The following is a 19,760-nucleotide window of genomic DNA, read 5'->3' on the forward strand; positions in this document are numbered from 1 at the left end:
CAACCTGTGGCCCAAAAGACTGCGTCGTGTATGTAGAAATTTTACTTTGCACAAGGATCGGAGCATGCCGTCCTATACACAACACAGCTACACAGACGTCGCACGTCCTCCGTGCTCATCCGAGGGAGCTCAAGCCGTCTAGTTGAAGGACAGCAGCTCCACCTCGAAGATGAGCGTGGCACGGGCCGGGATCACGGGCGGGTAGCCGCGCTCGCCGTAGGCGTACTCGTGGGGCAGCGTGAGCTTGGCGACCTGGCCCTTGCTCATCTTGGCGACGCCCTCATCCCAGCCGCGGATCACCTGGCCGGCGCCCAGCTGGAACTGGAACGGGCGACCGCGGTCGCGGCTCGAGTCGAACTTGGAGCCGTCGGTGAGCGTGCCCACGTAGTGCACGGACACGGTCTGGCCGGGCTTGGGGAAGTTCACGCCGTCGCTGCAGGAGCAGACGTAGGGAGAATTATTGGGTTAGGCAATGGACTAGGCGGGTATTTGTTCGGACTGTTGGGAGCTGGCTGCGGCGTGGCGTACCCGGCCTTGATGGTGTCGATCTGGAAGCCCATTGCTGCTGGTTGGTGGTCTCTGGTCGATGGATGCGAGAGTGAGCTTTAATTAATTCGGGGGGCACCCGTCATTCGGTATGGACCCAGTGACGTAACGCTTAAGTGGTCCATAAGTGGCGAAAATGGATTTCACGGGGAATTAGAAGTGATGGTGGGCTATATACTTACACTCGAGAATAGCTATGATCCGATAGGACAAGGTATTTGAAACGAAGGGTGCGGGACCTAGTACCACTTCAGAGAGAAATGGCCAATCACTAGCCAGAGATGCTGGATAAGCGATCGGATTAACTGGCGAGGGCTGCCCGTCTGACCTGGCTTCAACATGACTTTGCCATAAGATCGCAAGCCCCACTGCACGAAAGCTGTATATGTTTCAAGTTGGCGGGGACTGCAGAGCATGAAGTGTTTGCAACATGATAAACGTATTGGAGTGCTCTGGGCCATGGATCATGCGGCGCTCACAGTTGAATCAGTGTCGCTGCCGGTGGAGGAACGAAGCCAAATATAACTCGAAAGCAAGCGATGGAGAATGTCTACTGTGCCAGGCTTATCGTTATGCTAATGTATTCTTGTAAAACTGCGTGAGCGGCATCGACTCAGGTCCTAAACGCTCACAGGTGGGGCGAGCGGCTTGGGGACGTCCAGGTCAGTGCGGATGACACGCGGGGAGGTGGCCGTCGTGGTGGTGGCGCTTGGAGCGGCCGTGTTGCCGCCCATTCCAGCCGGATTCTTCTCAATGTCGTTGTTGATGGCGTTCGGGTCCAGGTTGACGCCCTCCTTGATGACAATGTTGCGGTGGCGCACCAGCACAATGGCGAAGACGGCCTGAAACAGAGAGAACCGGCAAGGCGTTTACCGTAAGTGGACAGTTCTAAGCGAGGCCACAACAGAGCCCAAGCAGGGCAGAAGCAACCACTTACGTAGAGAATGAACATGAAGAAGGAGAAGACGGAGCCAGCCTCGTTCGAGTGCACGTTGGTGTGCTCGTCACCCTTCGCACGCTCAATGCGGGCCAGGTACGCGGCTCCCGCGAAGATGATGGACAGCGAAAACATCTGCAGCGACATCATGAGCACGACGCCGATGAGGAAGCCCACGGCCAGCGGCGTCTGGTGCTTGCGCATGACCATCGTGCCTCCGACCGAGAGCGCGACGATGAGAATCATGGCCCAGACGCCCACGAAGCCCAGCGACTTGGAGTCGCTCTCGCCTTCGCCGTCGTTGTTGACCGCGGCCACGATCGCGGCGATCGCGTACATGAAGCCGAACAGCATGGTGCTGAACCAGAGGTACGTGATCAGCATCTTGGGGTTGTTGATGCACTTGCGCGCCTTGCTGCTCGCGTCTTCCATGGCGGTGGGCATCTGAAAAGAGGAACATACAGCATTGCAAGAGGTCAGCACGCTGCGAGCTGAGAGAGAAAGCGCACCAGGCTCGCCGACATCGCGTACCTTGCTGGATGCTGTCGGGGAGCGGCTGACTAAGCTGACCGGTGCTGCTGCTTGAGGCAGAGTTGGGAAATGAGCGCCGTAGGGAAGTTGGCCCTCACAGCCTTTCTTGGTTTCGCCTTTCAACGAGATGTGTCGACACTAAAAATACCCTTCAATGCAATAGCAGTAGTAGAGCTGCCCACTGCCGCATCGCATTAATGCGACCACACACAGCTATTCCGAGCATTGCCATGCTTGGTGCTGCTAGGCAACGACACGCGTGCCTATCTGAGCCGCAGTGCGAGTCTCGGTGGAGCAAGCTGTACCATGAGTGGTCGCGAAAATAAACTGTACCCATCTCCGCTATCTTATCTGGCTACCTGATTACACCCGTTGGATACCTTCACTTCAGCTCATGCGTCACTGGCCAGGCTTGGCCTTATCCGCAGCGTCCGCAGCATGGAAGTTTTCCTTTTAGCCGAGCTCCAGCAGCACGCAGCCAAGGCTGCCCAAAGTTTAACTTGCCTTGTCGTAGAGCTGGCCTTCGCTTCGTCCTCACAGCAACAAACAACTTCGAGTTCGTACAAGTCACCCGGATCCTAAGACGAGGCACAAGTCCAGATTGTCATAACGCCGCCGCCCGCTGGCGCGGTGCTCTGCTGAGGCGTATGCCACCGCATTCGTGACGCAGGCAGATTCGCCTAGGCCGCCTTCCAACGGAAGTGCACTGCGTCATGCCGCGTCGTGCGCTCGCCACTCCAATCAGGGCGACGCCGCTGGCCTCGTTGTCGGGCTCCGCACACGCGCGCGCCGATGAGAAATGCCGAGGGAATCCGGACAGGCATGCGTCCGGTATCGGGCGTTCGCCGCGCCTTCCTCCACTGTGAACGGTCGGTGATTCAAAACCTCCACGCCTGCTGCCGCGCGCTGCCCGCCACCCAAGCCTCGGCCAAGGTGTATCTCGCGCGGCATCGCATCGCCAAGGTTCGCTCCTGGCGCCAGGATTTGGTGAAACTCTATTCTTGTCCAGGGCAGAGTGCAGGCCTGCCACGCTGGCCAAGTTCAGCCTTCCAGCTTCCGAGAGGCTCAGCGGCCGTTTCCTGGAAGGAACGTCTGGCCGTAATATGGGGCGGGCCTGTCGAGGGGACGGCGCCTTCTTTTGGCTTTTTGCCCGTCACTTTCGAAAGCTGCGCGTGAGCACAGGGCGGGAAGAAGGCCGTCGGAGTGTGTACTGCATGACGCGGCGCGTTTGATGCGGAGTCTGCAGCGGATCCTCTTGGAGAGGAGGACGCGGCGCTTCCTGGACGAGATGATCCACAAGTACGCGGACATCCGGCTGTCCGCCAGGACCAAGGGCGAGATGTCGCGGAAGCGACGACGCAGTGAAGCGACTGGCGTGCTCAAGTCGACGAATGGCTGCAGCGAGATGGCTCAATGTTATGGAGACCGGGACGACCACTCGACCTCGTCCAGTTGTCGAACAGAGTCGGAACAAAGCTCGCGATTGTCTTCGAGCGCGCTGCTGGACAGCGAGCGCCAGTCTCGAAAGGGTCGCGAACGGCAGCAGCAGCAGGAGCAGCAAGACGAATATCGGTGGCGCATGTCCGACGCACGCACCGTGTCCGAGTACGGCTCTGCGTTTTCGTCGACGAGGTTGACCAGCCTGCTGGAGGAGGAGGACGTCGACAACAATGCACAGAGCAGCCACGTCGGATCTCGGCGAGGCTCCGATTCCAGCTCGACGGCGTCGAAAGTGCGGGAGACGGAGGAGAACCTCGACCATTGCTGCGGTTCCTCCGAATGCGAGAGCTCCTCGACGCTCGTTGAATCCGCCCCTACGTCCACGTCCACCCAGCCCACCGATGACAACCAAGCAGAAGACCAGTCCGAGATGTCGGGATCCCAAGCCGACACGCCACCTGCGTCGTCTTCCGAGACCCTTCCAAGGCTACGACCGACGCCCCCCGAACACCGCGTGGTGCCCAACTGCTGCGACTTCTTCCCGTCGCCCCACCCCCACTACGCGAAGGAGGTGATCGGCGGCGGCAAGTGTGAGGGAGCCACGTCCAACACCCCGTCGCCGACAAACGACGCCAGCCCAGATACACAATCCACAAACCAAGACGCTGAAAGTGCAAACAGCAGCAGCAGTACCAACAGCAACAGCAACAGTGGTCCCTCCGAGAACTCGAGAGCCCGTCACGAAAGCAACGATGATTTCGAGATGTGGGACTACATCTGTCCGCAGCACGCCCGCCGCAACTACGCCAACGAGTGGTTCTAGCGGGGGTAAAGTAACTCGTGCGTGTAAAGTGAGCTCCTGAGATTTTGCCAGCAATTGCGCTAGGATGCACACATAAATAAAGTTATTCCGTTCGTGTCCGTGTTAGCTGGTCGCGTGAAAGTTCTTCGGTTGTTCTAGCGCTAGAGTTTGTTGATCATGATACACTTACGCGACACGGCCTCAGGTACATAAGCCGTTAGAGAAGTCGCTTGGTGAACATCGAATCGAAGCCAAGAGCGCGTGGCGTTCTTTCAGCGTAGAAGGGTACGTGTTAAGTCGTTTTCTTTGAGGTCGTGCGGTTGTCATGCATCGGCTGGCTCGACAACTCGTTGGCGTTAATCCGCCCCCTATGGGCCTGTCCTGATTCGACGATCAACGAGATGAGCATTCGCCAACATCGGACTGCAAACGGACTGCAAACGGACTGCAACGCGTTGTCGGACGAACTTCATTCCGCCGTCACAGCGGGGTGTCGTAATTTACAACTCGTTAATGAAGCCAGCCAGCTTTTGCACCAGTCCCCGAACTTGTCATACGTACGAACAGGTGACTGTGTGCGAGTACAGGGCACAAAACGTAGCGCCGTAGTTCGCCTAGCTGTACTGTAGTGCCTAGTCGATGGTAGCTTTTAGGCTGTTCGTCCGGTTTGTCGCGGCGTAATTACAAGATCACGGTGCCTGTGGCGCGTAATGCCAGAAGAAAGGATTAGGTTGTGACTGTAAAACCTCTAACTGCCCCCCCCCCCCGAGGTACTGCGTTAGTACGCCACCCATGGCACTATTACATGTAGGCAGAGGGAGACTGGAATTGAAAAAGTCATCGACGTCTCGGGGAACTTGAGTAGCGGAACGCCCAGCTGAGCTGGCGCTTCGACAGCGATTAAGCCGGCTCAATCGGTATTCTTCGCGCCACTTTTTGCTGGCTAGACGAATCCCAGTCACCGATCTTAAAGGATTTTAGTGGCAAGGCTGGCGGAGGCGCAACAGGGGTTGAGAAGGATGAACGAAGGCTAGAGCAGCGTGTGCTCTTGCCCACAGCTTTATCTGCATCTATTCAGCAAAGCCGTGGTTACGTTTGAAGAGTTCTGAAAAGGCTCAAAGATTCAGCGGGTTGACATGCAAGAGCAACCGAGGCTGAGTGATACTGACTATGCTACTCGCCAGAGGACGACAGAAAGATAAAGTTTTCGCCCTTCACTCTGCGAGATTTACACCTTTGAGTTTGAAGATCTCCAGCGGTAGTATTGAACTTCAAGCAAGAAATGGCCATTTGTCAAACAATTTGCAGTACCATGAAGGCTTTGCCTTTTACAACAATGCCAGCACGCATCGTATCTGTACCGCCGGTATGTGTATCTGTACCACCGGTACTGTAGCCATGTACCAGTGGTCACCATGACAAACACTGGATCGTTTATGCTCACCCGCGTCACGACGAGTGAAGCCAATCCCAGAGCGCCACGAGGTGGCTCGTCGGTGGTACATAGATGGTACATTTGTATGAGGCGGGCAGGTCACCATGTTGCCTTTCATCGCGAGCTCTGCTCGGCGCCCGCGTTGAACGCGGCGCGTTCTGGTGCGTGGCAGCACTAGCGAGATACCTCTTGCGCATCACGTGCGTTGCTTTCCGGTCCTTATCCTGCCGTTTGATCTTTAATCGCCCTCCGCTGCGCCGGAACGGCCTCTCGGCGCGATGCCCCCCCCCCCTCACTTCAACGTCTTCAACATCAGCACGAACCCAGCGTGGGGCCAGCTAGCGAGACACGTATCCGATATGTACCGCTCGCTACTTGCTGCTGGCGACTTGGAGCATCGGAGCTTGGTGGTGGCGTGCCACCGGAGACTTGAAGGGAACCGTCACGGTTGTTTGTGCATTTGGAGCCGCTCATCCCCCAAAACGCTTTAGACTTCCTCCAAGGCTCTCGTCGTAATCGGAGTCCAGTGGATGACCGAGTGCTTGCGTAGGCAGGCACCCGTCTGTTTCTTGGAGGGCTGCCGAGGTCTTCCTCTCTCGTCCGTCTTTGGGCCGCTTACTCTTCAATTTGCAGCGCGCAGCACACCCGGCACCGACACTGCGACCGGCAATGCTTCGGCTCCGCGCTCCACGCCCCGCGATCTTCGCGTTGCTAGCCGTCGCTGTCTTGGCGGCGACGGTGGCGGCGCAAAGCAGCGGCTCCGGCTCCAGCGCCTCGTGCCTCATCTCGCAGTACCTCGACTCGGTCACGGGCGAGTGCGTCGACTACAAGAACCAGGGCGAGAAGGCCGGCACGGACTACGACCAACCCATCGACTCGGTCAACACGGCGTGGATGATGATGGCCAGCGCGCTCGTGATGATCATGACTCCGGGGGTCGCCTTCTTCTACGCGAGTCTGGCGGGCGAGGAGATGGCGTCCAACACCATCATGATGTCCTTCGTGAGCATGGCTATGGTGACCATCCAGTTCTGGGTCTTCGGGTACTCGGCCGCCTTCGGGTCGCACGGAATCTTCGGCTGGGCCGGGTACAACCACGTGGGCGCGACGCCCAGCGCCACGTACGGCTCGGGCATCCCGCACATCGTGTACGCCTTCTTCCAGACGCAGTTCGCCGCCATCACGCCGGCCGAGCTGAGCGGCGGCATCGTCGGCCGGATGAAGTTCGGCACGTACCTCATCTTCATCTTCCTGTGGACCTCCATCGTCTACGAGCCGCTGGTCTACTGGATCTGGTCGCAGAAGCTGGACGACACGTGGAACATCACGCCCCGGGGCTGGGAGGGCAGCATGGGAGCACTCGACTTCGGTGGAGGCACGGTCATCCACGTCTCGGGGGATTCGGCGCGCTTGCTGCAGCCCTGATGGTGGGGAAGCGCTACAACCACGGCGAGCCTGTGAAGCCGCACAACGTGCCGCTGGTCATGATTGGGTGCACGTTCCTTTGGTTCGGGTGGTTCGGATTCAACGGCGGGTCTGGCGGTGGGTGCGGCCGATGGCATTGGCGCCACGGCGGCCATCAACACGCACTTGGCTGCTTCCGCGGGCTTTATGACGTGGGTGATGCTCGAGTACAGCATCTCGCGTAAGCTCGACCCATGTGGAGCTGCGAGTGGAGCTGTGGCCGGCATGGCAACGATCACCCCCGGCTCTGGCTACGTCCTGCCGTGGGCGTCGCTGATCTTCGGCGTGGTTGGAGCCATCACGGGCTTCTTCGCGGTGAAGCTCAAGAACAAACTGCGCTACGACGACACGCTGGATGTGTTTGCCATCCACGGCTGCGGCGGCTTCATGGGAGGTCTGCTGACCGGACTCTTTGCCACTTCTGAGGTGAACCCGAGCATTAAGGGCGGCGCGTTCTACGGGCATGGCATGCAGTTTGTGTACCAGCTCATAGCCAATGCAGTCGCCGCCGCGTACGTGTTCTTCGCGACGTTGGCGATCCTGGTGGTGCTCAAGTACACCATTGGTCTTCGTATCAATGAAGAGAAGGAGGTGAATGGCATCGACATCTCGTACCACGGCGGTCTCGCGTACGACTACAGCCACCACGGCGACTACAGCGAGCACGGCCCCAAGACTGTGCAGTTCAAGCCACCTGAGACGTCGTTCGAGGCGGCCTTCATGAAGTCGGACGCGGCCGAGCAGGTCTAAGCGCACGTCGAGTTGAGTTACCGCTTACTTTCCCCATCTTTACATCAAATACAGTATTATTTTGCTCATTACTTTGGTTTCAACTTCGAAATGACACCTTGTAATTGATCGTTGTACGAGTGCTTGTGGTGCTACAAGGCTACGATAGATAGAGAATGTTGTACAGTAATGTGCGTCAATAAGGGACCTCTGATATGAATAGGAATGTAAAGGCTATTAAGGCGAACAAGTGAAAAAAGAAAGAACAATGTATTGATTTAGTTAAGAATAAATGACACACTGCTTTTACTAATGAGCGTGGAGTGCAACCAGCACTTCTGAATCGTAGAAGCTGACACATTATCCCACGCAGACTCGCACCACTTCATGGCAGTTAGTAAGTCGACTGTATGCATCATCGCGATACGCCCCGAGATGATGCGGCCGATGGTGGCTTTCCCAGGGGGCCTTTGCAGACCGAACTCGACTTTGGCCCAAAGGGCCAGGTCTTCATACTTGACAGCGGGGGAGCTCTCAGCCTTCTTGATCAGACGCAGCTTCTGCTGCTGGGTGAGGTGAGTTCTAGTCTTGGAGGAGGAGCTCATGAGGTGGGTGGATGGGTAGGGCGCTGGTGTTGTGGTAGATTCCGTTGTGCTTGGAGGCGGGTTGGAGGGAAGGAGTTATGTTCAAATGGTAGCTTCAATCACTGATTGGCTAGATCTGACGTCACTAGCCAATCACGCAGTCGCGCTCGTTGCGAAACCAGCCAATAGCGCCAGGATCCTGTCGAAAGTTAACTTAAATCAATGTTAGCTGTGTTCTTGACTGACAGCTGTATATAATGTACGTAAGGATATTAGTTGCCACACGTCCCTTATTGACGCACATTACTGTATAGTTAAAGCCGACGTTGAAGCTGGCTTATGCATGCCTATTGTACTGTTGAAGCCGGAGTTCGGAGTCATTTTTCTCCCAGAAGATGGTAACTTTCCATGTACGATAGTTAGATATAAGGGGTAATTTTCGCCGTAGATTCCGATTCTGCTGTCAGATTTGACGAATTCGGACTTCATGTATGCGTAGTTAAGCCTTGAAAACATGACCTCAATTGCTCAAAAGTTTGGGGAAACGGCTCAAGTAGGGTAAGCCAATGACAAACCCAAGGACATGAACACTATTGGCTTAAACGGCAAACCATACGCCAAAACAGACGGTGGTTAGGTGAATTGACTGCTCTTGTTCACATTCGCCCTGAGATTGCCAACTTGCCCGTTGTAACATACCGTCGTGTTTGCATAGGGTTTGTATTTGATTTGACAAGCATGGATAGCATCTTTTATCGCTGTATTTCGGTAGTCGCTATTCCGGGAGAAAATACAAGTTTAGACAGGTAATTGATATGTACCGTTAAGTATCCGAAGGATGCCTCGGCGACGACTTCGAGGAAGTTTGCTGGACTTGGTACGCGCTCCTGACGCGAAACGCCCTGCTCACATCGGGCTCAATACACTTCACTACCACTTCGCGCGCTTACCGCATCGTCTTAGGTTTTTCTTTCATTGTTAGGTTCGAAGATTCATTCATAGTGATTACGGCAACTCCCTCATCGGCATTTACTTTCAGGCCAATATCCATTCGTAAGGCCTTGGTGCCTTGCACCAGTGATGGCCAAAAATGCACGGGAAGGCATTGGAGGTAAAGCGATCTGTAGCAATATGAATTGCAGTACCAAGGCAGCCAGCAATAATAACTGCAATACTGGTCGTTCTTGTAATAATTACTGCAATACTATAACCATACTACTCTGTCGTCGTAGAGGTCGCCGATAGCACATATGCCGTCGGAACTGGGTTTTGAGAACATTATTATCTTGACATTGACAGCCTTGCCTGCTTCTAAGTGAAAAGTACTAGGGTTTGAAGAGTTTATTCGGTTGGCTTAAGACTGCAGTAAGAATTGCAATTCCGCAGCGCTCTGCAATATGTATTGCAATAGCTTGCAAGCTTGCAGTATGGCATTGCAATAAGTATTGGTAAATGCCAATACCTGCAATACATTTTTGGCCATCACTGCCTTGCGCTACACTCTTGTTTTATTCACCAGTGGCAGAAATGAAAGCCGGAATAGCTGTTTGTGGTGACCTTGTGAAGTAGCTATAGTTGACGCGTTTGCGATTTTCGTCCTGGATGTTTCCCCACCGAGGATAATATCAAGGTACGGGTAATGGAGCCAACAGTGGAACGAAAAAAAAACTTATCCATGTCGACGTCGCGCGACGTGGCTGCCTTTGAGCGCCGGGATCCGATGTTGAGGCAAATGAGTCGCATCTGGCCGGTGTTGCTACTGGAACCAGTGCTGCATCTCCAACCGATAAACACACCTCGATGGCTTCTGCTTGCTCACTTAAACCCGCCTCTCTCTCCACGGAGAGTGTGAAAGGCACTTTGCTCCATAGCAAGCCTGTAGTCCATCCTACTCCATCCTTCGTTCTGGATGTACATGTACTGTGGTGGTTTTTAAGCAAAGTATCCGATGACTCAAGGCCGGCCCATCGTAAAACTACAGTGGGAAGCTCCTAACTCACTACCGTATGCCAAACAACATAAGCGAAGACGTCGTCTGTCAACAGATGAGAAACGTCAAAAGTTTGCGAATTATGGCGGGGATAAGTCGGTTCAGTTACTAGTAATACATCCTCTTGGTCTGTGTCCGAGTAATAGGGTGCCAGGACGACCACACTCTAAAGTCGATCTGGATCTAGTTGAAGGGGTAGTTCGCAGACACGCCATCTCTTCCATGTTAGCTCATTGTTTAATTTGCCGAGCTTGGTCGACATCAAAACGGATTGAGCACTTGTCTAGACCTACCACGGTGAGATGCTACGACTTCAGTGGGCGAAGACGGTATGGATCGCCTTGCTGGTCGCAGTGGCGTTGGCTACAGTTGCTTCGGCGCAAGATGCCTCCAGTTCAAGTGCTTCATGCCTAATCTCGCAGTACTTCGACACGGACACGGGCGAGTGTGTTGACTAAAAGAACCAAGGCGACAAAGCTGGAGCGGACTACGACCAGGTCATCGACACGGGCAACACGGCGTGGATGATCGCAGCCAGAGGACTGGTGATGCTCATGACTCCGGGTGTTGCCTTCTTCTACGCAGGCCTGGCGGGTGAAGAGATGGCGTCCAACACCATGATGATGTCGTTCGTGAGTATGGCGCTCGTGACGGTGCAATTCTGGGCCTTCGGGTACTCGGCAACGTTTGGTTCCCACGGTGTGTTCGGCTGGGCGGGCTACAACAACGTCGAAGAAACACCCAGCGCCACATACGGCACGGGCATCCCACACATCGTGTTCGCGTTCTTCCAGACGATGTTCGCTGCCATCACACCAGCCGAACTGAGCGGCGGCATCGTCGGACGCATGAAGTTTGGCACTTACTTGCTGTTCGTGGTGCTGTGGACGTCTATCGTCTATGACCCACTGGCGCGGTGGATCTGGTCGATGAAGCTGGACGACTCGTGGGCTCTGTCGGCTCTCGGTTGGGAGGGAAGCATGGGAGCTCTCGACTTCGGTGGAGGCACAGTCATCCACGTCTCGGGTGGGTTCGGTGCGCTTGCTGCAGCTCTGATAGTGGGGAAGCGCTACAACCACGGTGAGCCTGTGAAGCCGCACAACGTGCCGCTGGTAATGATCGGGTGCACGTTCCTTTGGTTCGGGTGGTTCGGATTCAACGGTGGGTCTGGAGGTGCGGCCGACGGCATTGCAGCGACGGCTGCGATTAACACGCACTTGGCTGCGTAGTCGGGCTTCTTGACGTGGGTGCTCCTCGAGTACAGAGTCTCGCGAAGTCTAGACCCGTGTGGAGCTGCAAGTGGAGCTGTAGCTGGTATGGCTACGATCACCCCTGGGTCTGGATTCGTTCTCCCCTGGGCGTCGCTGATCTTTGGTGTCATCGGCGCCATTACGGGGTGTGTCGCTGTGAAGCTCAAGAACCGTCTGCGCTACGATGACACTCTTGATGTGTTTGCTATCCACGGCTGCGGTGGCTTCATGGGGGGGCTTGCTGACTGGGCTCTTCGCTACATCTGAGGCGAACCCCAACATCAAAGGTGGGGCATTTTATGGAAACGGCATGCAGTTTGTGCACCAACTTGTCGCCAACTCCGTGGCAGCGGGGTACGCGTTCTTCGCGACGTTGGCGATCCTGGTGGTGTTTAAGTACACCATTGGTCTTCGTATCAATGAAGAGAAGGAGGTGAATGGCATCGACATTTCGTACCACGGAGGCCTCGCATACGACTACAGCCAACACGGAGGCGACAACAGCACCAGACTCAAAGACGCCAGCGCTGCAGCATACACGCCCGCGGGACCGTCGCCCGAGGGAGCTTTTACGGCAGCCTCACCGGCGCCAAACGTCTAGAGTGGGGGATTCTTTTGTTTTTTTCTCAGTATATTTCGGTACAGCGATCCTTTTTCAAACCTTCTCCGTGAACACGTTTGGGGCAAAAGGCAACGTCCTTAGATCACCGAAGGCATGCATCGCAGCGGGTTCACAGTGAATCCGTGCGAGGCAGCCCCGGGACTCCCGGGCCGGGAGTGGTGTGGTGGGTCTTAAAGTCGGCCAGCTAGTTGGCCTGAATGCACGCTAGCTGAGGAACGCGCCCCCCCCTAAACTAAAACTAAGCTGCCTACTGCTGGCCAAGAAGGCCTAGTGCAAAGCCGTGGTCTGTCGTGGTGTCGAGTTCGGGCTTGAAAACGTGGCTCACTTCATCTCACGAAAATGGGTTTTCCATCAGCGCGCGCACTGGACGAGGAGCGTCCCCTGGTAGTCGTCCACCTCCATGCAGATGCAGCAGGGCTCGTGCGGCGCGTCGGGCGTGGGCGGGTCGGACGAGGGCGCGGCGGCGGGAGGCATGGGGAGCGGCGCGGTCGGTCCATAGTACTGGAGCTACGGTACATGCACATATCTGCGGTGCGGTTGGCTGGTTCGTGTGATGCGTGGTTGGGACGGACCGACACAGGTCCACTCAGACGAGGTCCCGAGCTAGGAAATCTCACAAATAGTATGTGCACGGAACCACATGCACTTCATGTTTGTGAGCTTTTTTGTAGTATATAAGTGTAAGCGAACGGTAATATCATATCGTAGCTTCATACAATTCGAGTTCATCGTTTGGAAGCGGCACCATACCTTCAAATCGTCACCGTGGTTGTGTACCGCATCGATCAGTTGCCGAATCGTCAACGACAATAAAAGACTGGTACACTCTAATGGTATTGCCATCCAAAACGGCGTGTGCAGTCACTGCAGTGTACTGCAGTGCCACAGTGCTTGAGCGTATACATCGCGCCGACTCGCAGGAGGCTTTTGAACGCCACCGCGTTCAGGCGTGCGTATGAGGGGAGGGGAGCAGGGAGGACTTTTAGCTCATCTAGATCTGTCCGTTCTAGATTTAAAGAACATACGACTACCGAAAGTATTGGAAGTTGAAGTGACAAATCATCGAAGACCCGTCACAGATTTCTGGTTGCCCGAACAAACTCACTTATGATCGCAAGCTCGCTATGGTCGCTAGCTCACTTATGGCAGCACGGGAACTGGAAGGAGAGCAGCCGCAAACCGAGAGACAGAGTCACCTCAATGTTGCCGTTGCTATACTTTGGACGAGGCACCCGCACTGCTATCTTGTTGCACCTGCTTATGATGAGTGAGTGTGGGAACTGTACTGAGTGCAGTCGGCACTGCGTGCTCTGTAGCGATTGATTACCAGGCTCATCAGGTTGCGTATATGTCCCTATGCACGACCTGGCAGATGTGTATTTCCAGTTGGGGGCAGCACGCGTACGCCGAAGGCAACAGTCAGCGACACAGTTGTGCGCGAGCGGCTTCGCCAACTGATTTCCCGATGATCACTGCCCCATCCGACAGTCACTAGCTGCCTGCTGTTACATGTACTTCATCAGGGCCAGTGCTCTCTTGCTCGCGACGTTTACCGTACAGTACGCTGCGCCCCACAGCCTTCCTGCTCAACGCGGCAGCAAACCTGTCGACCAGAGTGGTAACCAGCCCTCCGGTACGCCATCTGACTGAGGGACCAATTTGCTGTTCGTCTGCTCTGAAAGCACGGATCTACGTGTGCTCTCACGGCAGAATGGCGACGTGCCAAGACAAACGGGTCGCATTCTCCAATTTGCGGCATCCCAGTCAAAGCAAGCGCATCGTTCTACCTACAGAAACTCGACGATGCTCAGCAAGACGGTCTGCGCGCTGTGTGTGGCAGCTGTGGCGTTCTCTACCGGCGCCGTAGACGCATCGGCCGAGGTGGCCCAGACTTACGGGCGGCTCGCCCACGACAGCTACGGCAGACCGGACGCCTACGGAAGGACTGCCAGCACGTACGGTAGGGTCAACGACGACGCTGTCAGACACAACAACGGCGGATACGGCCAGCCGGTTAATGCGTATGGCCGACGCAGTGATTCCTACGACAAGGTGGATGACGACGCCAAGCGCCATGGCGTTTATGGCAAGGTGGACGACGACGACGCCAAGCGCAATCGCATCTACGGCCAGCCTGTGCACAACTACGACCGCCCCAACACTGGTTACAACAACAAGGTCGAGGACGACGCCGACAAGCGGAACCGCGTATATGGTCGGCCCATGAACAACTACGACCGACCCGGCACTGCCTATGGCAAAGTGGACGACGATGCCGTCAAGCGCAACAACGGCGCATACGGCAAGGTGGACGACGACACGAAGCGCAACGGCGTATACGGCAGATCTGCAAACAACTACGGCCGCCCCAGCACTGTGTACGGCAGGGTGGATGACGACACCACCAAGCGCAACGGCGTGTACGGTCGGCCCGCCAATCGCTACGGAGACGCAGCGCCGAGCACGGGCGTCTACGCCGGCGCGCCTGCCAACAATGGTGCTGGCGGTAACGCGGGCCCAGACGTGAATGCGGCGGATACGGGTGTGTATGGCGGTGCGAAGGGCGTTTCAGCCGACGCTACTACTGCGGCAGCCGCCACGCCTGCTGCCGCTGCTGCTCCGACGGGCAAGGCCGACGTGGGCGTCTCGCAGAACGCGGACCCCTCACAGGCAACGCAAACGGCCTTGCAGACTGGCAATTACCGCCGCTTGCGCGCGTAAGCGTGCATTTCGTTTGGCGGTGGGGTTCTCTCGGGTGGCTGGCCGCTCGGTTGGAGTGTAGCCAGCGCCCCACTCGGACGATGCTCCGAGACAGTGATAGCACGAGAACGCGCGTGCTGTCCATGTTTGTGAGGTTTTGTAGTATAAGTGTAAGCGAACAGTAATATCATATCGTAGCTTCATACAATTCGAGTTCATCGTTTGGAAGCGGCACCATACCTTCAAATCGTCTCTGTGGTTGTGTTCCGCATCGATCAGTTGCCGAATCGTCAACGACAATAAAAGACTGGTACACTCTAATGGTATTGCCATCCAAAACGGCGTGTGCAGTCACTGCAGTGTACTGCAGTGCCACAGTGCTTGAGCGTATACATCGCGCCGACTCGCAGGAGGCTTTTGAACGCCACCGCGTTCAGGCGTGCGTATGAGGGGAGGGGAGCAGGGAGGACTTTTAGCTCATCTAGATCTGTCCGTTCTAGATTTAAAGAACATACGACTACCGAAAGTATTGGAAGTTGAAGTGACAAATCATCGAAGACCCGTCACAGATTTCTGGTTGCCCGAACAAACTCACTTATGATCGCAAGCTCGCTATGGTCGCTAGCTCACTTATGGCAGCACGGGAACTGGAAGGAGAGCAGCCGCAAACCGAGAGACAGAGTCACCTCAATGTTGCCGTTGCTATACTTTGGACGAGGCACCCGCACTGCTATCTTGTTGCACCTGCTTATGATGAGTGAGTGTGGGAACTGTACTGAGTGCAGTCGGCACTGCGTGCTCTGTAGCGATTGATTACCAGGCTCATCAGGTTGCGTATATGTCCCTATGCACGACCTGGCAGATGTGTATTTCCAGTTGGGGGCAGCACGCGTACGCCGAAGGCAACAGTCAGCGACACAGTTGTGCGCGAGCGGCTTCGCCAACTGATTTCCCGATGATCACTGCCCCATCCGACAGTCACTAGCTGCCTGCTGTTACATGTACTTCATCAGGGCCAGTGCTCTCTTGCTCGCGACGTTTACCGTACAGTACGCTGCGCCCCACAGCCTTCCTGCTCAACGCGGCAGCAAACCTGTCGACCAGAGTGGTAACCAGCCCTCCGGTACGCCATCTGACTGAGGGACCAATTTGCTGTTCGTCTGCTCTGAAAGCACGGATCTACGTGTGCTCTCACGGCAGAATGGCGACGTGCCAAGACAAACGGGTCGCATTCTCCAATTTGCGGCATCCCAGTCAAAGCAAGCGCATCGTTCTACCTACAGAAACTCGACGATGCTCAGCAAGACGGTCTGCGCGCTGTGTGTGGCAGCTGTGGCGTTCTCTACCGGCGCCGTAGACGCATCGGCCGAGGTGGCCCAGACTTACGGGCGGCTCGCCCACGACAGCTACGGCAGACCGGACGCCTACGGAAGGACTGCCAGCACGTACGGTAGGGTCAACGACGACGCTGTCAGACACAACAACGGCGGATACGGCCAGCCGGTTAATGCGTATGGCCGACGCAGTGATTCCTACGACAAGGTGGATGACGACGCCAAGCGCCATGGCGTTTATGGCAAGGTGGACGACGACGACGCCAAGCGCAATCGCATCTACGGCCAGCCTGTGCACAACTACGACCGCCCCAACACTGGTTACAACAACAAGGTCGAGGACGACGCCGACAAGCGGAACCGCGTATATGGTCGGCCCATGAACAACTACGACCGACCCGGCACTGCCTATGGCAAAGTGGACGACGATGCCGTCAAGCGCAACAACGGCGCATACGGCAAGGTGGACGACGACACGAAGCGCAACGGCGTATACGGCAGATCTGCAAACAACTACGGCCGCCCCAGCACTGTGTACGGCAGGGTGGATGACGACACCACCAAGCGCAACGGCGTGTACGGTCGGCCCGCCAATCGCTACGGAGACGCAGCGCCGAGCACGGGCGTCTACGCCGGCGCGCCTGCCAACAATGGTGCTGGCGGTAACGCGGGCCCAGGCGTGAATGCGGCGGATACGGGTGTGTATGGCGGTGCGAAGGGCGTTTCAGCCGACGCTACTACTGCGGCAGCCGCCACGCCTGCTGCCGCTGCTGCTCCGACGGGCAAGGCCGACGTGGGCGTCTCGCAGAACGCGGACCCCTCACAGGCAACGCAAACGGCCTTGCAGACTGGCAATTACCGCCGCTTGCGCGCGTAAGCGTGCATTTCGTTTGGCGGTGGGGTTCTCTCGGGTGGCTGGCCGCTCGGTTGGAGTGTAGCCAGCGCCCCACTCGGACGATGCTCCGAGACAGTGATAGCACGAGAACGCGCGTGCTGTCCATGTTTGTGAGGTTTTGTAGTATAAGTGTAAGCGAACAGTAATATCATATCGTAGCTTCATACAATTCGAGTTCATCGTTTGGAAGCGGCACCATACCTTCAAATCGTCTCTGTGGTTGTGTTCCGCATCGATCAGTTGCCGAATCGTCAACGACAATAAAAGACTGGTACACTCTAATGGTATTGCCATCCAAAACGGCGTGTGCAGTCACTGCAGTGTACTGCAGTGCCACAGTGCTTGAGCGTATACATCGCGCCGACTCGCAGGAGGCTTTTGAACGCCACCGCGTTCAGGCGTGCGTATGAGGGGAGGGGAGCAGGGAGGACTTTTAGCTCATCTAGATCTGTCCGTTCTAGATTTAAAGAACATACGACTACCGAAAGTATTGGAAGTTGAAGTGACAAATCATCGAAGACCCGTCACAGATTTCTGGTTGCCCGAACAAAGTCACTTATGATCGCAAGCTCGCTATGGTCGCTAGCTCACTTATGGCAGCACGGGAACTGGAAGGAGAGCAGCCGCAAACCGAGAGACAGAGTCACCTCAATGTTGCCGTTGCTATACTTTGGACGAGGCACCCGCACTGCTATCTTGTTGCACCTGCTTATGATGAGTGAGTGTGGGAACTGTACTGAGTGCAGTCGGCACTGCGTGCTCTGTAGCGATTGATTACCAGGCTCATCAGGTTGCGTATATGTCCCTATGCACGACCTGGCAGATGTGTATTTCCAGTTGGGGGCAGCACGCGTACGCCGAAGGCAACAGTCAGCGACACAGTTGTGCGCGAGCGGCTTCGCCAACTGATTTCCCGATGATCACTGCCCCATCCGACAGTCACTAGCTGCCTGCTGTTACATGTACTTCATCAGGGCCAGTGCTCTCTTGCTCGCGACGTTTACCGTACAGTACGCTGCGCCCCACAGCCTTCCTGCTCAACGCGGCAGCAAACCTGTCGACCAGAGTGGTAACCAGCCCTCCGGTACGCCATCTGACTGAGGGACCAATTTGCTGTTCGTCTGCTCTGAAAGCACGGATCTACGTGTGCTCTCACGGCAGAATGGCGACGTGCCAAGACAAACGGGTCGCATTCTCCAATTTGCGGCATCCCAGTCAAAGCAAGCGCATCGTTCTACCTACAGAAACTCGACGATGCTCAGCAAGACGGTCTGCGCGCTGTGTGTGGCAGCTGTGGCGTTCTCTACCGGCGCCGTAGACGCATCGGCCGAGGTGGCCCAGACTTACGGGCGGCTCGCCCACGACAGCTACGGCAGACCGGACGCCTACGGAAGGACTGCCAGCACGTACGGTAGGGTCAACGACGACGCTGTCAGACACAACAACGGCGGATACGGCCAGCCGGTTAATGCGTATGGCCGACGCAGTGATTCCTACGACAAGGTGGATGACGACGCCAAGCGCAATCGCATCTACGGCCAGCCTGTGCACAACTACGACCGCCCCAACACTGGTTACAACAACAAGGTCGAGGACGACGCCGACAAGCGGAACCGCGTATATGGTCGGCCCATGAACAACTACGACCGACCCGGCACTGCCTATGGCAAAGTGGACGACGATGCCGTCAAGCGCAACAACGGCGCATACGGCAAGGTGGACGACGACACGAAGCGCAACGGCGTATACGGCAGATCTGCAAACAACTACGGCCGCCCCAGCACTGTGTACGGCAGGGTGGATGACGACACCACCAAGCGCAACGGCGCGTACGGTCGGCCCGCCAATCGCTACGGAGACGCAGCGCCGAGCACGGGCGTCTACGCCGGCGCGCCTGCCAACAATGGTGCTGGCGGTAACGCGGGCCCAGACGTGAATGCGGCGGATACGGGTGTGTATGGCGGTGCGAAGGGCGTTTCAGCCGACGCTACTACTGCGGCAGCCGCCACGCCTGCTGCCGCTGCTGCTCCGACGGGCAAGGCCGACGTGGGCGTCTCGCAGAACGCGGACCCCTCACAGGCAACGCAAACGGCCTTGCAGACTGGCAATTACCGCCGCTTGCGCGCGTAAGCGTGCATTTCGTTTGGCGGTGGGGTTCTCTCGGGTGGCTGGCCGCTCGGTTGGAGTGTAGCCAGCGCCCCACTCGGACGATGCTCCGAGACAGTGATAGCACGAGAACGCGCGTGCTGTCCATGTTTGTGAGGTTTTGTAGTATAAGTGTAAGCGAACAGTAATATCATATCGTAGCTTCATACAATTCGAGTTCATCGTTTGGAAGCGGCACCATACCTTCAAATCGTCTCTGTGGTTGTGTTCCGCATCGATCAGTTGCCGAATCGTCAACGACAATAAAAGACTGGTACACTCTAATGGTATTGCCATCCAAAACGGCGTGTGCAGTCACTGCAGTGTACTGCAGTACCACAGTGCTTGAGCGTATA

At 56.3% G+C, this 19,760-nt stretch overlaps 10 protein-coding genes across 10 annotated transcripts; 6 read left to right on the forward strand and 4 right to left on the reverse strand.

Annotated features, from left to right (window-relative positions):
• Positions 1–6: 6 nt before the first annotated feature.
• Positions 7–586, reverse strand: PHYSODRAFT_539794 (hypothetical protein). Its single transcript, XM_009521782.1, has 2 exons — positions 529–586; positions 7–433 (listed from the first exon to the last, which is right to left on the reverse strand). The coding sequence occupies exons 1-2, from the start codon at positions 558–560 to the stop codon at positions 139–141; spliced, it is 327 nt and encodes a 108-aa protein (XP_009520077.1). The 5' UTR covers positions 561–586; the 3' UTR covers positions 7–138.
• A 580-nt stretch (positions 587–1,166) lies between these two features.
• Positions 1,167–1,915, reverse strand: PHYSODRAFT_484403 (hypothetical protein; the record flags this gene model as incomplete). Its single annotated transcript, XM_009521783.1, has 2 exons — positions 1,167–1,388; positions 1,484–1,915. The coding sequence occupies 2 exons, from the start codon at positions 1,913–1,915 to the stop codon at positions 1,167–1,169; spliced, it is 654 nt and encodes a 217-aa protein (XP_009520078.1).
• Positions 1,916–2,806: 891 nt separating this feature from the next.
• On the forward strand, positions 2,807–4,277 carry PHYSODRAFT_325864 (hypothetical protein; the record flags this gene model as incomplete). Its single annotated transcript, XM_009521784.1, has 3 exons — positions 2,807–2,977; positions 3,055–3,186; positions 3,261–4,277. The coding sequence occupies 3 exons, from the start codon at positions 2,807–2,809 to the stop codon at positions 4,275–4,277; spliced, it is 1,320 nt and encodes a 439-aa protein (XP_009520079.1).
• Positions 4,278–6,360: 2,083 nt separating this feature from the next.
• Positions 6,361–7,905, forward strand: PHYSODRAFT_256927 (hypothetical protein; the record flags this gene model as incomplete). The annotated part of the gene is made up of 3 exons (XM_009521785.1): positions 6,361–7,060; positions 7,111–7,237; positions 7,329–7,905. 3 exons carry the CDS (start codon positions 6,361–6,363, stop codon positions 7,903–7,905), a joined length of 1,404 nt encoding a protein of 467 aa, XP_009520080.1.
• Positions 7,906–8,162: 257 nt separating this feature from the next.
• On the reverse strand, positions 8,163–8,489 carry PHYSODRAFT_325866 (hypothetical protein; the record flags this gene model as incomplete). Its single annotated transcript, XM_009521786.1, has 1 exon — positions 8,163–8,489. One exon carries the CDS (start codon positions 8,487–8,489, stop codon positions 8,163–8,165), a length of 327 nt encoding a protein of 108 aa, XP_009520081.1.
• Positions 8,490–10,760: 2,271 nt separating this feature from the next.
• Positions 10,761–12,309, forward strand: PHYSODRAFT_256962 (hypothetical protein; the record flags this gene model as incomplete). The annotated part of the gene is made up of 4 exons (XM_009521787.1): positions 10,761–10,905; positions 10,927–11,570; positions 11,688–11,928; positions 12,059–12,309. 4 exons carry the CDS (start codon positions 10,761–10,763, stop codon positions 12,307–12,309), a joined length of 1,281 nt encoding a protein of 426 aa, XP_009520082.1.
• A 268-nt stretch (positions 12,310–12,577) lies between these two features.
• PHYSODRAFT_325868 (hypothetical protein) lies at positions 12,578–12,804 on the reverse strand (the record flags this gene model as incomplete). The annotated part of the gene is made up of 2 exons (XM_009521788.1): positions 12,578–12,650; positions 12,695–12,804. 2 exons carry the CDS (start codon positions 12,802–12,804, stop codon positions 12,578–12,580), a joined length of 183 nt encoding a protein of 60 aa, XP_009520083.1.
• Positions 12,805–14,133: 1,329 nt separating this feature from the next.
• On the forward strand, positions 14,134–15,051 carry PHYSODRAFT_325869 (hypothetical protein; the record flags this gene model as incomplete). Its single annotated transcript, XM_009521789.1, has 1 exon — positions 14,134–15,051. The coding sequence occupies one exon, from the start codon at positions 14,134–14,136 to the stop codon at positions 15,049–15,051; it is 918 nt and encodes a 305-aa protein (XP_009520084.1).
• A 1,272-nt stretch (positions 15,052–16,323) lies between these two features.
• PHYSODRAFT_325870 (hypothetical protein) lies at positions 16,324–17,241 on the forward strand (the record flags this gene model as incomplete). The annotated part of the gene is made up of 1 exon (XM_009521790.1): positions 16,324–17,241. One exon carries the CDS (start codon positions 16,324–16,326, stop codon positions 17,239–17,241), a length of 918 nt encoding a protein of 305 aa, XP_009520085.1.
• Positions 17,242–18,513: 1,272 nt separating this feature from the next.
• On the forward strand, positions 18,514–19,389 carry PHYSODRAFT_256974 (hypothetical protein; the record flags this gene model as incomplete). The annotated part of the gene is made up of 2 exons (XM_009521791.1): positions 18,514–18,883; positions 18,932–19,389. The coding sequence occupies 2 exons, from the start codon at positions 18,514–18,516 to the stop codon at positions 19,387–19,389; spliced, it is 828 nt and encodes a 275-aa protein (XP_009520086.1).
• Between the last annotated feature and the right edge of the window lie 371 nt (positions 19,390–19,760).

This window comes from Phytophthora sojae (assembly GCF_000149755.1).
Source record: "Phytophthora sojae unplaced genomic scaffold PHYSOscaffold_2, whole genome shotgun sequence".
NCBI classification, from domain to species: domain Eukaryota; phylum Oomycota; class Peronosporomycetes; order Peronosporales; family Peronosporaceae; genus Phytophthora; species Phytophthora sojae.